The sequence below is a fragment of the Carassius carassius genome, chromosome 21 (genome assembly GCF_963082965.1).
Source record: "Carassius carassius chromosome 21, fCarCar2.1, whole genome shotgun sequence".
NCBI classification, from domain to species: Eukaryota; Metazoa; Chordata; class Actinopteri; order Cypriniformes; family Cyprinidae; genus Carassius; species Carassius carassius.
In genome coordinates, this window is record NC_081775.1 from 3340765 (window position 1) to 3357188 (window position 16424).

General features: G+C 37.7%; 1 protein-coding gene across 2 annotated transcripts in view; it reads right to left on the minus strand.

The window, feature by feature from the left end:
- The window catches only part of nadka (NAD kinase a), a 281230-nt gene that overhangs the window by 9940 nt on the left and 254866 nt on the right, over window positions 1-16424 (minus strand). For both annotated transcript variants that reach the window (XM_059503045.1, XM_059503044.1), the window contains exons 9-11: window positions 7932-8031; window positions 7473-7630; window positions 7316-7398 (exon numbers count right to left, since the gene is read on the minus strand). In XM_059503045.1, the coding sequence (XP_059359028.1) occupies window positions 7316-7398; window positions 7473-7630; window positions 7932-8031 (341 nt within the window). The remainder of the gene's footprint in view (window positions 1-7315; window positions 7399-7472; window positions 7631-7931; window positions 8032-16424) is intronic.

The following is a 16424-nucleotide window of genomic DNA, read 5'->3' on the forward strand; positions in this document are numbered from 1 at the left end:
AAAATGGTATATGTGAGGATTTCCAGTCAGGATTTAGACCATATCATAGTACTGAGACTGCTCTCCTTAGAGTTACAAATGACCTGCTCTTATCATCTGATCGTGGTTGTATCTCTCTATTAGTTTTATTGGATCTTAGTGGTGCGTTTGACACAATTGACCACAGCATTTTTTTGCATAGACTTGAACACTTTGTTGGCATTAATGGAAGTGCATTAGCATGGTTTAAATCACACTTATATGACCGCCATCAGTTCGTAGCAGTGAATGAAGATGTATCATATCGATCACAAGTGCAGTATGGAGTACCTCAAGGCTCAGTACTAGGGCTGCTACTCTTCACGCTTTATATGATACCCTTGGGAGATATCATCAGGAAACATGGTGTTAGCTTTCACTGTTATGCTGATGATACTCAGCTCTATATTTCTTCGTGGCCCGGTGAAACTCCAATTTGAAAAACTAATGGAATGCATAGTCGATATAAAAAACTGGATGACGAGTAATTTCTTACTGCTAAATTCTGAAGAAAAGAGGTGTTAATTATAGGACCTAAAAACTCTGCATGTAATAGACCACAGGAGCCACAGGAAACAGATGACTCTTATGCACAATCTGACTTTGCTGCAGCCTGGAATTGAACTATTGGTTTCGTCTGGTCAGAGGATAACTGCCCCCCCAACTGAGCCTGGTTTCTCCCAAGGTTTTCTTCTCCATTTTGTCACTGATGGAGTTTCGGTTCCTTGCCGCTGTCGCCTCTGACTTGCTTAGTTGGGGTCACTTCATCTACAACGATATCGTTGACTTGATTGCAAATAAATGCACAGACACTATTTAAACTGAACAGAGATGACATCACTGAATTCAATGATGAACTGCCTTTAACTGTCATTTTGCATTATTGACACTGTTTTGCTAATGAATGTTGTTCAGTTGCTTTGACACAATGTATTTTGTTTAAAGCGCTATATAAATAAAGGTGACTTGACTTGACTTGACTTTGAGCACGGAGGTGAAATTGTTGCTGCTCCAATCTGCTCACATACTCTGGTAACAGTACCCATCTTCAGAGTCTCTGGCTTCCTTTAAAGTCCTTTTTACAGATTTTGGGATCATGTATTGTCTTTATCACTGTCCCAGTATCTCCCGCAAATAATAGAAAAATAAGTACAAAAATAGTACAAAGATTGGAGAAATGTGATGTAGCCTTTTGTACCTATTTAACTATTATTTTTAGAAGCTTCTGAGACAGTGGTAAAGATCTAAAAGTTAATCGTGATCGACGGGTTGGCAACCACTGTTTTAAAATGTCAATTTAATTAGCCTCCTAAATGAGATGATTTTTCGATTGATAACACGAAGTTCTTTTGTTTTGAAACTTATTTCCTCTAAAACTGTTATACAGAATTATTTTACTACTTTTAGTCTGTTTTGATATTGATACTGACATTTCTATTTAACTGTTTCAAAGAAAAGTTATTTGCTTGCATTTAAGTTAAAGCAAATGTATTATGCAAAATCCACTTTTACACCATGTTTGAACAAATGTGTGTTGAACACAACCACCCTACAATGATAAAAATCCACCAACTCATTTTTTTAACCCCATTAAACCAAATTTGTTTCACTAGCAGGGGTTAAAGGAAGAAAAATATATATACTTTGACAGAATTTTTTTCCTCAGCCAAATTCCATTCAAGCCATACCTGTCACACACCCAGTTTAAGAGCAGGGTCTTGTTATTAGGAGCACTTGTCCTCCTATTTTAAAATAAAAAAAGGATACCCTTCTGATCGATAATAAAAAAAAAATTATGATAAAAAATGATCATAATGTGATATTTGACTCTTTTTTTTGGCATGTCGTTTTGATTCTCTCGCCAGGGGTTTTCAAACTGGGGGTTTCAAACTTGGGGGTCCGTGACGGAAAGCCAGTGGGTCTGCAAAACAATTTGCTATAAAGTATTTTCCGGACTGAAACATGCTATGATTTATATTCTAAAGTGACTTATTATATATTAAGCAAAGCGTAAACACTTAAAAGCGGGCACTTCAAGTTTTATATAGATAAATATATTTCTCATGTGTGTTTGACAAGTAGGCAGTATCGCAGAGTTTTAATATAGACCATAGACCAACATGGCTAGCCTGTCTGACTTTATTTGTTTATCTGTCTGACTTTTGTACAATATGTAGGTTTTGCTGGTCAGCGTGAGCATGACATGTTTTTCCAAACACTTTTTTTCATATCTGAAGGATGATGTTAGTAGATGTTCAGCATGAGAAGTACAAAGCCTTCTTTGCATAATAAGTAGCCTAATAGTTTAGCAACCACATGTTAGACTGCATAACGATTCAGGCAGAATGAGAGGGTTGCGAGCCCACTATGTGTTTAAGTTTCAGTAAGTTTAGTTTAGTTTGCTATGGACACAGCCACTGGCACCGATTTATATTTCTGCTGATGGGTTTAAAAAAAAATAGCATTTTATTTTTTATTATAAACACATTTTCACCGCTGTTTACACAAGTAAATGATAACCGGTCTAAGTTATCATACACATGAATGTAATGATAAAACCTTTCATATTCATCCGGCAGAAGGAGGCGGGAACCGGCGGACAATCAAATAACATTTAATTATTCAAAATAAACACAAAACAGCGCACCAGCCCCTCACGGACGACTGGTGCGCACAAAATAAAACCAAAACACAACTAAAATCCCAGGCCTGGTCCTCTCTCGTCCTTCACTGTCGTCGCTCCAGTTTTATATCCTTCCATCTCCTCCGTGGGCCTCGAGACCGGTGGGTCAAACAGGTGTAGCTCATCTCCAATCACTCCACCGGCCTCCCATGTCCCTCGGCCCCGCCCCACTCGTCACAATGAACAAATGCTTAACATTTTTAAACATTCTCATTACTCAGTAATTAATTATACTGGTTGTTAGTTTTTTCTAGAGTAGGTTTTACTCCGTTCGATGGTGCGTTTGATGAATTCACTACACCAAATTTATGTTGCAAAGTGAAATGCATGCAATTACCAATCAAATAATACACACATTCCTTCTATGAGGGTTGCGCTTCACTAAATACAATTATTTATTAAATACCTGTTTACAAAAAGCACTCATTCATGTGTACACAGAACAAAGTTTGTTTTACACGTAATATCTGAGGGAGCGCAGATCATGATCATAATATATAATGGAAAGCAAGCCTGCTGTAAGCCAAGATTTGTGCTGGTGCCCTCTCATATTACAATAATGCATTCTCAACATTTGCCAATAATGCCAAAAACTGCCTCAAATTAAATGTAAATATGAGAATAAAGTTATAAAAGCTGCAATACATTTCTTATTGGTTAAGATGAATGAATGTTTTGTGTTTTTCATGAGCACCCACGAGATCGCGACTATGGTTTATAATAAATGTTTTTGTAATGATCGCCACTATAATTACTTTTTTTATATACATATATTCATTTATTTTTGTTCTGTTATGAATGGCACAAAATTTTATTGATTTGGAGTGAGGGGAAGTAAAATTCAGTGTTTATAATGTTTTTTTCTTCCTAACATTCATTTTATTTAGAAACGTTTGGTAACCCTATTAAGCATGGATTTTATTGAAAAGAGCTTAGGCTCATGTAACCAGAAGTTTTAAGATAATATGAATGTGCTTTTTTAAGTTTTTCTTGCCTCATGAGTTTACATTATCTTAACAAGCAAATCAATTCAACATTAATTTCAGGGTGTGCAGAGGTGGAAAGAGTACAAAAATATTCTACTCAAGTAAAAGTACCATTACATTAATGAAATTTTACTTAAGTACAAGTAAAAGTACCAGTCTAAAAAATCCACTCAAGTAAAAGTAAAAAGTAGCTCATTTAAAATTTACTCAGAGTAAAAATTACTTAGTTACATTTTAACCAGTGGGAGGGAGTCAAAAATGGGACAGACCAAGGGTGTCAAACTCAGTTCCTGGAGGGCCACAGTCCTGCACAGTTTAGATTTAACCCTAATTAAACACACCTGATCCAGCTAATCTAATCATTTAGGTTTATTTGAAAACTACATGATATGTGTGCTGGAGCAGGGTTAGGGCTATGGCCCTCCAGGAACTGAGTTTGACACCCCTGGGATAGGTCTATTAATCTCAAACTAGTTGTTTTTAATTAAAGGAATCAGTTATTTAGAATAATAAAACATTTGGGCTGTTATCTGGCAAATCAGTATCAACAAACTCATCTTTTCAATACAGAGGAAATGCAAAAGCTTCATCGGACGTGGCATTTAGATGTATTACACTGTTTAGTGCAGGACAAGAATGCATTTAACCTGCAGTTACAAATGCATGAATAATGTTTTGATATGCCAGACATAAAATGTTGAATACTCATTTGAAATTATAAAAACTTAATTATAAAAAAAAAAAAAATCAAAAGATACTTTAAATGTGAAATTAAAATGGCCAGTATGTGTCAGCAAGTCACTGTTAATAAGTGAGTCATTGCGATTGAACCGAATCATTTAAACGGTTGATTCATTCAGGAACAAAACACTGTCATGTTGCTCAGAGATGCAAAATTTTGCTTTGGTGGCTGTGTTTGGAATAAATTTTTGTTGTAGAAATAGAGCAAAAGCAATGGCAATATGGTGTCTAAAACGCAAGTCTCTTAGTTTACTGTCCTGTTGTAAAAAAAAAAAAAAAAAAAAATATATATATATATATATATATATATATATATATATATATATATATATATATATATATCAGTGGCGGCTGCTGGTCTTTCAAAGAGGGGAAGCTCATTTTCGGCCTACATTATAACCCTCTGATAGTCTTCATTTGTAGTGACACTCGGGGTCTTTTTGACCCCAGACAATAACATTTCATTTTGTAATAGTAAAATATTTAAATTTTTTACAAATATAATTTTACTCTGTTCATTTATGTTTTTACTAAACTTTGTACAGTTTTTGGAGGATTTAAATGCTTTTTCTTTTTACAAAAAAAGAAAAAAGCATTTCAGGTTAAATTCACTTCATAAAAGACCCAGATTTCTAACTTTCATACATGGGGATACCATGGATAATTTTATAAGGTTTAATGAAAGATTTTTGCCCATTTTTGGGGAAATTCAGTTTAAAAATTTTAATAAATCACTTTAACCACTAGATGGCTATAGTGTGTGTGTGTGTGTGTGTGTGTGCGCGCACATTTTCAATCTGTCTTAGTTACCAATTTATTTTTGTGGTGGTTCTGCATTTTACAAATATCAAGAAATATTGCCGCAGTTTGTCTTTCGAATACACTTGAGAAATCCGCGATCATGGGACTGAGCGTGAAACAGCTTCACCGACTTCTTATGGTGCAGACCGCTGTCAGTCAAAAGGAGATCGACAGATCCTCCAATCATCACGCGGAAGCCCAGTCTTCATTCACCTCCAGAGACGCTGAGCGTCCGTGGACGGACATAATCGCAGCATTTATCCAATGACCGTCTAGCTTCGGAGCACTGAAAAAAACTGTTCAAAGCAGCCCCATCGAAGTCAATGGACGCTCGGCTTCAACAGGGAAATGCACTGTGACGCTACGGGAATGTATGAGAAGAAAATCGAGTCAGCCGACATGTAGCTGATTAACACAATACATAATACACAATAGTACATATTTGACCGTTGGGTTTTTTTTTTTTTTACATTAGAGGGGAAGTCTTAAAGAAATCCCCACTGATCTATATATATATATATATATATATATATGTGTGTGTGTGTGTGTGTGTGTGTGTGTGTGATTATGATTTTTAGAGGAAAAGACAGCATTCTTTGTGTGATTTTGATTCTAAATGATTTTGATTGATTTCATTCTAAATGCATTTCAACAGACTGAATCACACAGTGAAAGAACACTCTAAATGCGCGCGTACATCATTAAAACAACAATTATGATATTATCGCAGACAATATATATCGCACACTCCGCACCAATCTTTTTGGCTAATTTGTGCAAAACCTCTTGCTAAAATGTCAAAGCATCATTTTAACCACCAATGCAATGACGCAATTATTTAGCTCACCTCTATATGCTTACGTGGGGTTGATGTCTTGTCGAGATTTTATAAGCTGCTAGTTTGGTCTCCCTAGGCAAGCACAGCATACACAGCATAATAGAGCATACATATGGCCAGGGGTTCACTTCATTTCCTTGAGTTCAACTTCAGAATATGACGGGGTTTCGTTTTCAGTGGTGTCTGCACCACTAACGCCTGTTTTGTCCGTCTGCATCTTTCTTGTGATTTTAGCGCCAGTTTGCCCTCCTGCCCATTATTTACTGACATAGCTTCCAGGGAGCGATTTTTTTTTTTTACTCAGTAATTAATGTGTTTTAAAATGTAGTGAAGTACAATACTTCAAACAAAATATACTTAAGTAAAAGTAAAATTACAGATTAAAAAAAATACTTAAAAAAGTAGAAGTACACAAAAAAGCTACTCAATTACAGTAACGCGAGTAAATGTAATTCGTTACTTTCCACCTCTGAGGGTGTGTCTGTGAAACTTTGAGGTACCATCATAGTAGTTTCATGCACATGTGAACGTCATGGCAACATACAACACAAATTAACACTTAACGTAATACGTAAATGTACGTAACTAACATAAATCAAGCAAGCTAGTATGCAAAGGCCACAAAGTGTTGGTGAAATAACACATTAGAGGACCAGAGAGAATAATATGGATTTTTTTCCAGAAAACTTCCTGCACAAAATAAATTGAAGTACTTTCAAGGACCTGTATCTATGCATTTTTATTTTCAAAAACTTTCCAGGGCCTTTATATTATAATTTTTTCTTTAGATTCACAAACATTCAAGGATTTCAAGGACACGTGGGAACCCTGTCGTCATTGAGTCCATTTATGCCAAGTCAAGTATGTTCATGTTAAGTCTGTTTATGCCAAGTCAAGTCTGTTCATGCAAAGTCAAGACTGTTCAAGTCAAGTGTTTTTTTTTTTGGATTATACTTTGTCTTTGTGTAAATAAACTGCACTTGGACTTCTTACTTCAACTTGCCTTCTTAGTCCATTTGTTACATTGCTGAAGAATTGTTAACTGCAGGCAGGTGAATACTTCATGATACAGGCTAGATTTTAATATTCCTACCCAAACTAAATGAATAATGAAAGGAATAAATATGTAAGATAATAGGACACACCGAGAAACAAATCCCATCTTACATTTCTTGTCAGCATACTTGAACAAATCTACTGAATGTTTACAAAAACTTATGTTGAAATGGTCATGCTGAGGTCACTTACCTGTCCCCATAGGCAATTTCCTGCCGTTTCCTGCCATCAAGAGACACCCAGGCCGTGTTTCTGGCATCACGGGACAGCATAATCTAAAATCATAAAAGGATTCAGTAAATGTCCTTATGCAGACAAAGCCAATGAACAGCAGGTGTTGTGGATTCACCTTGAGCTCAACACCAGCAGGCACTACGATGGGTCTGAAAGAGAGGGAGTGTGGACAGATGGGTGAGATCATGATGGCTGGAACATTTGGATGGATCATAGATGCACCTGCTGCTACTGCATATGCAGTACTTCCTGTAGGAGTGGACACTATCACACCTGGCAAAGAGAACAAGAAAAATATATAAAAAAAAAAAAATACTGTTATTTTTCAGAAAAGCACATCACTGAACATTATTGGACAAAATGCTATTCTTGAATTCCATTATCAGCATTGTCTCTTTATCAGTAAAAATATAACAGTAAACAGTATGGGTGTAACTACACAAAAATGACAGTTTGGTACATACCTTGGTTTTGAAATTACTGTTTGGTATGTTTTTGGTGCAGAGGGGGGAAAACCGAACATTCATTTTTTTCTGTGGTTTAATGAACAAACTATGCCTTATTAAACACTAACCATCTCCCTGAACAGTGGTGATCAGGTGACCATCCAGAAACAAGTCCACATTAGAGAGGAAGGAAGATGGACCTCTGTCTACAACGACTTCATTCAGCACCTGACAGAAAGATATATTATTTACAGAAAATAAGACAACGGCTTTATATATGAAAATATCTGGAAACCCAACATAATAACTGCCAAAAAAATAACAGTTTAAAGTGATGAATATCTGCTATGCACATATTACTTCAAGTTCAATGTTCAAGATGTTTTGATTAAAATTATATCAGATTAAACGATAAGCAGATAAACATGCCGGTGTGTTTTGTGGCATTTCTTCCAGATAAAGTCGAAAATAATTTAATTACTCTGTCATTTTTGATTGTACAGATAACAGCAATACAAAATTTTAATCTGTAAAGGGTCTACTTTTATTTGTATACACTCAGAATAACAAAAAATCTGTGCTTTTGTAAAATAAAGAAAACATACAGGGTGTGGTTTCTTAACCTCAGTCTCTCTAAACCTCTCTCTGGAATGAGTCACAAAAATTAACCAAAACTCAGCGAATACTTGAAACACAGACATGAGAAATATGTCTATAAAACTTTTACATTTAATTTAAAAGTCCGTAAAAGTGACTTGTAGTTTTGTAGGCAAACATCAATGCCTTGAATTTTATGCGAGCGGCTATTGGTAGCCAGTGCAAATTGATAAACAGAGATGTGACGTGTATTCTTTTTGGCACATTAAAAATTTATCTTGCTGCCGCGTTGTTGCCACATTAATTGTAAAGGTTTGATAGAACTGGCTGGAAGACCTGCCAAGAGAGCATTGCAATAGTCCAGCCTGGACAGAACAATAGCTTGAACAAGGAGTTGTGCAGCATGTTCTGAAAGAAAGTGCTTGATCTTCTTGATGTTGAATAAAGCAAATCTGCAGGATTGGACAGTTTTAGCAATGTGATCTGAGAAAGTCAGCTGATCATCAATCATAATTCCAAGGCTTCTGGCTGTTTTTGAAGGAGTTATGGTTGATGTGGCTAACTTGATGGTGAAATTGTGATGAAACGATTGGTTTGCTGGAATAACAAGCAGTTCTGTCATGGCAAGGTTGAGTTGAAGGTGATGGTACATTATCCAGAAAGAAATGTCTGTTAGACAAGCTGAGATGCGAATAGCTACCCTCGGATCATCAGGATGGAATGAGAGGTAGAGTTGAGTGTCATCAGCATAGCAGTGGTATGAAAAGCCATGTTTCTGAATGACAGAACCTAATGATGCCATGTAAACAGAGAAGAGAAGTGGTCCAAGAACTGAGCCCTGAGGCACCCCAGTAGTTAGATGTTATGACTTGGACACCTCTCTCCTCCAAGATACTTTGAAGGACCTATCTGATACGTAAGACTCAAACTATTGAAGTATGGTTCCTGAGATGCCCTTTGCCAGTAGGGTTGATAGGAGGATCTGGTGGTTAAGCATTTCAAAAGTGGACAGATCAAGCAGGATAAGTACTGAAGATTTGGATTCCGCTCTTGCCAGTCTTAGGGCTTCAACAACTGAGACAGATGTCAGCAGACATAATTTCTGATAAGTAAGTCATTTTTTATTACTTGCATTAGTTTTTATTGTGTTATTGTGACATAATACAATTTAAACATTCAATTTAAAGTTACATTTTAACATTTAACTATTTAGACATTTCCCAGGGTAAAATGTATGAAATAAAGTGAAACATTCAGAAATTTATTTTTAATTTCATTGCATCTAAATGCCTCACGATGCTTGGATGTTTTTTAATGTTCTTTAAAAAATAAAATATGATATAAAAGTAATATGAGTGTGTACAATGTACTGTCAAGTCAAGTCACCTTTATTTATATAGCGCTTTCAACAAAATACATTGCGTCAAAGCAACTGAACAACATTCATTAGGAAAACAGTGTGTCAATAATGCAAAATGACAGTTAAAGGCAGTTCATCATTTAATTCAGTGATGTCATCTCTGTTCAGTTTAAATGGTGTCTGTGCATTTATTTGCAATCAAGTCAACGTTATCGCTGTAGATCAAGTGACCCCAACTAAGCAAGACAGATGCGACAGCGGCAAGGAACCGCAACTCCATCTGTGACAGAATGGAGACAAAAACCTTGGGAGAAACCAGGCTCAGTTGGGGAGCCAGTTCTCCTCTGACCAGACGAAACCAGCAGTTAAATTCCAGGCTGCAGCAAAGTCAGATTGTGCAGAGGAATCATCTGTTTCCTGTGGTCTTGTCCTGGTGGTCATCTGAGACAAGGTCTTTACAAGGTCTCCGCTGTCTATCAGGGATGTAGAGGTCCTTTCTAGGTGCTGATCCACCATGTGGTCTGGATACGTACTGGATCCGGGTGACCCTCTGATCTGGATACAGACTGGATCTGGTGGCTACGGTGACCTCGGAATAAGAGAGAAACAGACTAATATTAGCGTAGATGCTATTCTTCTAATGATGTAGCAAGTACATCGGGTGGTATGGGAAGTGTTCCCGGTTCCGGTTTACCTAATTAATGCAACTTAAAAATCCTTTAACAGATTTGGATATTAAAAGCATATTAGTATGTTATGTGTAAGCCAGGTTAAAGAGATGGGTCTTTAATCTAGATTTAAACATTAACAGTGAAAGCTAACACCGTGTTTCCTGATTATATCTGCCAAGGGACATATAAACATATATCATAACATATAAAGCGTGAAGAGTTCCGGCCCTAGTTCTGAGCCTTGAGGTACTCCATACTGCACTTGTGATCGATATGATACATCTTCATTCACTGCTACGAACTGATGGCGGTCATATAAATTTTCTTTATTTCTTTATTTTCAAGGATAACCCCTTGAGATGCATCATCTCATTTTCGAGGGGGTCCTTTACAGTACCATGAAACCAGCATCAAAAATGGAAAATCATAATTAAAGTAAATAAAACACAAGACTATAACAAACACTTAAATACAGTAACATTCACATTCATATACACGCACACACTAACAATGCTCCCACAAACCTAATCCCTTCACTTTAGCCCATACCATAATCAAAGAAAATCAGACTTAATCAGATTAGACTGACCACAAAAAAGACATTGATGTCATAAAATTTCTAGGAGTAGTTAGTCGCAGTGTAAAATATGTCACTTCCTGTTGCCAATAGGTGGCGCTATGACTATAACTGAATATGGGCATGTCAATCTGTTCAGGTTCGGAGTCTCATCAAACATGTGAAGTTTGGGGCAGATTGGACATTGTATGTCTGAGTTATAGCAACTTCATTTTTCATTGCGAATCATCGAAATTCGCCAGGCCGCCACGGACACGCCCTTTAACGAAAACTCAAAATCTTCGCAATTTAACATTGCAAAGGCCTTTAGATTAGGCGTACCAACTTTGGTGTTGATCTGAATTAATCTCTAGGAGGAGTTCGTTAAAATACAACGCATGGAAATGACAAAAATTACACAAAATTTGCTCATAAAATTAAAAATAACCGACTTCCTGTTGGGTTTCGGATTTTGCACCAAGAGACTTTTTTGTAGGTATTGGAGAGATACATGTGTATACCAATTTTCATACATGTACGTGAAACGTAACTCGAGGCGCACACCGTTGAACATGTATAGGTGGCGCTGTCGAGCCATTTTGCCACACCCACTTCTGAAACCCATATCAGACGTAAATTTTTGCCAGTTCTGAGGTGTGTGCAAAGTTTCATGACTTTTCGAGCATGTTTAGGCTCTCAAAAATTGCGATTCATCTTAGAGAATAATAATAATAATTAAGCTGCAAGCAGCGATGAACGGGCCCTCGCACCCGGGCTCACCGGCAGCGAGTGGCTTTAGTAAATAGGTGAACGGTGAGAAATATGCATTTAAACTCATAAATATAAGTGGAATATATCAAAGTTTATTCCATATATGTGCCAATCTTTCTGTTGCCAGCAGGTGGCGCTATCATTATAATGGAATATTGGCCTTCAGATGTGTTCAGGGCTGCACTCTTATCGAACATGTGAAGTTTGGGGAAGATCAAACATTTTATGCCTGAGTTACAACAACTTCTCTTGCTGTGGCGAGACATCAAATTTTGTCATTTTTGCCATGGACACGCTCTTTAACAAAAACTCAAGATTGCCACAATTTAACATTACACAGGCCTTTAGATTAGACTGACCACAAAAATACATTAATGTCAAAAAATCTCTAGGAGTAGTTTGTCTCAGCGTAAAATATGTCACTTCCTGTTGCCAGCAGGTGGCACTATGACTACAATTGAATATGGGCATGTAGATCTGTTAAGGGCAGAAGTCTTATCTAACATGCGAAGTTTGGGGCAGATTGGACATTGTATGTCTGAGTTACAGCAACTTCCTTTTTCATGGCGAAACATCAAAATTTGTCAGGCCGCCATGGACACTCCCTTTAACGAAATCTCAAGATCTTCCCAATTTAACTTCGCAAAGGCCTTTAGATTTAACTGACCAAGTTTGCTGTTGATCTGAATAAATCTCTAGGAGGAGTTCGTTAAAGTACAACCCCTGAAAATGCAAAAAACAACACCAATTTTGCAGAGAACATTCTAAATAACTGACTTCCTGTTTGGATTCGGATTTCGTACCAAGAGACCTTTTCGTAGATATTGGTGTGTTACATGTGTGTACCGATTTTTGTACATGTACGTGAAACATAGCTTGAGGCGCACTCCGTTGAAAGTGTATATGCACTCAGTTGAAAGTGTATAGGTTGCGCTATCGAGCCATTTTGCCACACCCAATGGAATATTGGCCTTCAGATCTGTTCAGGCCAGGACCCTTATCACACATGTGAAGTTTGGGCAAGATCGGACATTTTATGCCTAAGTTATAAAATCTTTTATTCCCATGGCGACACATCGAACTTCGTCACGGCGCCATGGACACGCCTTTTAACGAAAACTCAAGATCTTCACAACTAAACATCACACAGGTCTTTAGATTAGACTGACCACAAAAATAACATTGATGTCATAAAATTTCTAGGAGTAGTTTGTCGCAGTGTAAAATATTTCACTTCCTGTTGCCAATAGGTGGCGCTATGACTATAACTGAATATTGGCATGTAGATCTGTTCAGGTCAAGAGTCTTATCCAACATGTGAAGTTTGGGGCAGATTGGACATTGTATGTCTGAGTTACAGCAACTTCCTTTTTCATGGCGAAACATCGAAATTTGTCAGGCCGCCATGGACACGCCCTTTACCGAAACCTCAAGTCCTTCGCAATTTAACATCGCAAAGGGCTTTAGATTACACTGACCAAGTTTGGTGTTCATCTGAATAAATCTCTAGGAGGAGTTCGTTAAAGTACAACCCCTGAAAATGGCTAAAACAACACCAATTTTGCAGGGAAAATTCAAAATAATCGACTTCCTGTTGGGATTAGGATTTCGTACCAAGAAACTTTTTTGTAGGTATTGGTGTGTTACATGTGTGTACCAATTTTTGTACATGTACGTGAAACATAGATCGAGGCGCACTCCGTTGAAAGTGTATAGGTGGCGCTATCGAGCCATTTTGACACAACCGATGGAATATTGGCCTTCAGATCCGTTCAGGCCAGGACTTTTATCAAACATGTGAAGTTTGGGGAAGATCGGACATTTCATGCCTGAGTTATAACATCTTTTATTCCCATGGCGAGACTTTGAATTTTGTCACGGTGCCATGGACACGCCCCTTAACGAAAACTCAAGATCTTCACAACTTAACATCGCACAGGCCTTTAGATTAGACTGACCACAAAAAAGACATTGATGTCATAAAATTTCTAGGAGTAGTTAGTCGCAGTGTAAAATATGTCACTTCCTGTTGCCAATAGGTGGCGCTATGACTATAACTGAATATGGGCATGTCAATCTGTTCAGGTTTGGAGTCTCATCCAACATGTGAAGTTTGGGGCAGATTGGACATTGTATGTCTGAGTTATAGCAACTTCATTTTTCATGGCGAATCATCGAAATTCGCCAGGCCGCCATGGACACGCCCTTTAACGAAAACTCAAAATCTTCGCAATTTAACATCGCAAAGGCCTTTAGATTAGGCATACCAACTTTGGTGTTGATCTGAATTAATCTCTAGGAGGAGTTCGTTAAAATACAACGCATGGAAATGACAAAAACAACACCAATTTTGCAGGGAAAATTCAAAATAATCGACTTCCTGTTGGGATTAGGATTTCGTACCAAGAGACTTTTTTGTAGGTATTGGTGTGTTACATGTGTGTACCAATTTTTGTACATGTACGTGAAACATAGATCGAGGCGCACTCCGTTGAAAGTGTATAGGTGGCGCTATCGAGCCATTTTGACAGAACCGATGGAATATTGGCCTTCAGATCCGTTCAGGCCAGGACTTTTATCAAACATGTGAAGTTTGGGGAAGATCGGACATTTCATGCCTGAGTTATAACATCTTTTATTCCCATGGCGAGACTTTGAATTTTGTCACGGCGCCATGGACACGCCCCTTAACGAAAACTCAAGATCTTCACAACTTAACATCGCACAGGCCTTTAGATTACACTGACCACAAAAAAGACATTGATGTCATAAAATTTCTAGGAGTAGTTAGTCGCAGTGTAAAATATGTCACTTCCTGTTGCCAATAGGTGGCGCTATGACTATAACTGAATATGGGCATGTCAATCTGTTCAGGTTTGGAGTCTCATCAAACATGTGAAGTTTGGGGCAGATTGGACATTGTATGTCTGAGTTATAGCAACTTAATTTTTCATGGCGAATCATCGAAATTCGCCAGGCCGCCACGGACACGCCCTTTAACGAAAACTCAAAATCTTCGCAATTTAACATCGCAAAGGCCTTTAGATTAGGCATACCAACTTTGGTGTTGATCTGAATTAATCTCTAGGAGGAGTTCGTTAAAATACAACGCATGGAAATGACAAAAATGACACAAAATTTGCTCATAAAATTAAAAATAACTGACTTCCTGTTGGGTTTCGGATTTTGCTCCAAGAGACTTTTTTGTAGGTATTGGAGAGATACATGTGTATACCAATTTTCATACATGTACGTGAAACGTAACTCGAGGCGCACACCGTTGAACATGTATAGGTGGCGCTGTCGAGCCATTTTGCCACACCCACTTCTGAAACCCATATCAGACGTAAATTTTCGCCAGTTCTGAGGTGTGTGCAAAGTTTCATGACTTTTCGAGCATGTTTAGGCTCTCAAAAATGCGATTCATCTTAGAGAATAATAATAATAATTAAAGCTGCAAGCAGCGATGAAAGGGCCCTCGCACCCGGGCTCACCACCAGCGAGAGGCTTTAGTAAATTGGCGAACGGTGAGATATATGCATTTAAAGTCGTAAAAATAAGTGGAATATGTCAAAATCATTTATATGTGCCAGTCTTCCTGTTGCCAGCAGGTGGTGCTATTATTATAATGGAATATTGGCCTTCAGATGTGTTCAGGGCTGCACTCTTAACGAACATGTGGAGTTTGGGGAAGATTGAACATTTTATGCCTGAGTTACAACAACAACTCTTGCTGTGGCGAGACATCAAATTTTGTCATGGCGCCATGGACACGCCCTTTAACAAAAACTGAAGATCTCCACAATTTAACATTGCACAGGCCTTTAGATTAGAACTGACAACAAAAATACATTAATGTCAAAAGATTTCTAGGAGTAGTTTGTCGCAGCGTAAAACATGTCACTTCCTGTTGCCAGCAGGTGGCGTTATGACTATAACTGAATATGGGCATGTAGATCTGTTAAGAGCAGAAGTCTTATCTAACATGTGAAGTTTGGGGCAGATTGGACATTGTATGTCTGAGTTACAGCAACTTCCTTTTTCATGGCGAAACATCGAAATTTGTCAGGCCGCCATTGACACGCCCTTTAATGAAACCTCAAGATCTTCGCAATTTAACATCGCAAAGGCCTTTAGATTTAACTGACCAAGTTTGGTGTTGATCTGAATAAATCTCTCTAGGAGGAGTTCGTTAAAGTACAAACCCTGAAAATGCCAAAAACAACACCAATTTTGCAGAGAAAATTCTAAATAACTGACTTCCTGTTTGGATTCGGATTTTGTACCAAGAGACTTTTTCGTAGATATTGGTGTGTTACATGTGTGTACCGATTTTTGTACATGTACGTGAAACATAGCTTGAGGCGCACTCCGTTAAAAGTGTATATGCACTCTGTTGAAAATGTATAGGTGGCGCTATCGAGCCATTTTGCCACACCCAATGGTATATTGGCCTTCAGATCTTTTCAAGCCAGGACCCTTATCACACATGTGAAGTTTGGGCAAGATCGGATATTTTATGCCTGAGTTATAACATCTTTTATTCCCATGGCGACACATCAAATTTCGTCACGGCGCCATGGACACGCCTTTTAACGAAAACTCAAGATCTTCACAACTAAACATCACACAGGTCTTTAGATTAGACTGACCACAAAAATGACAT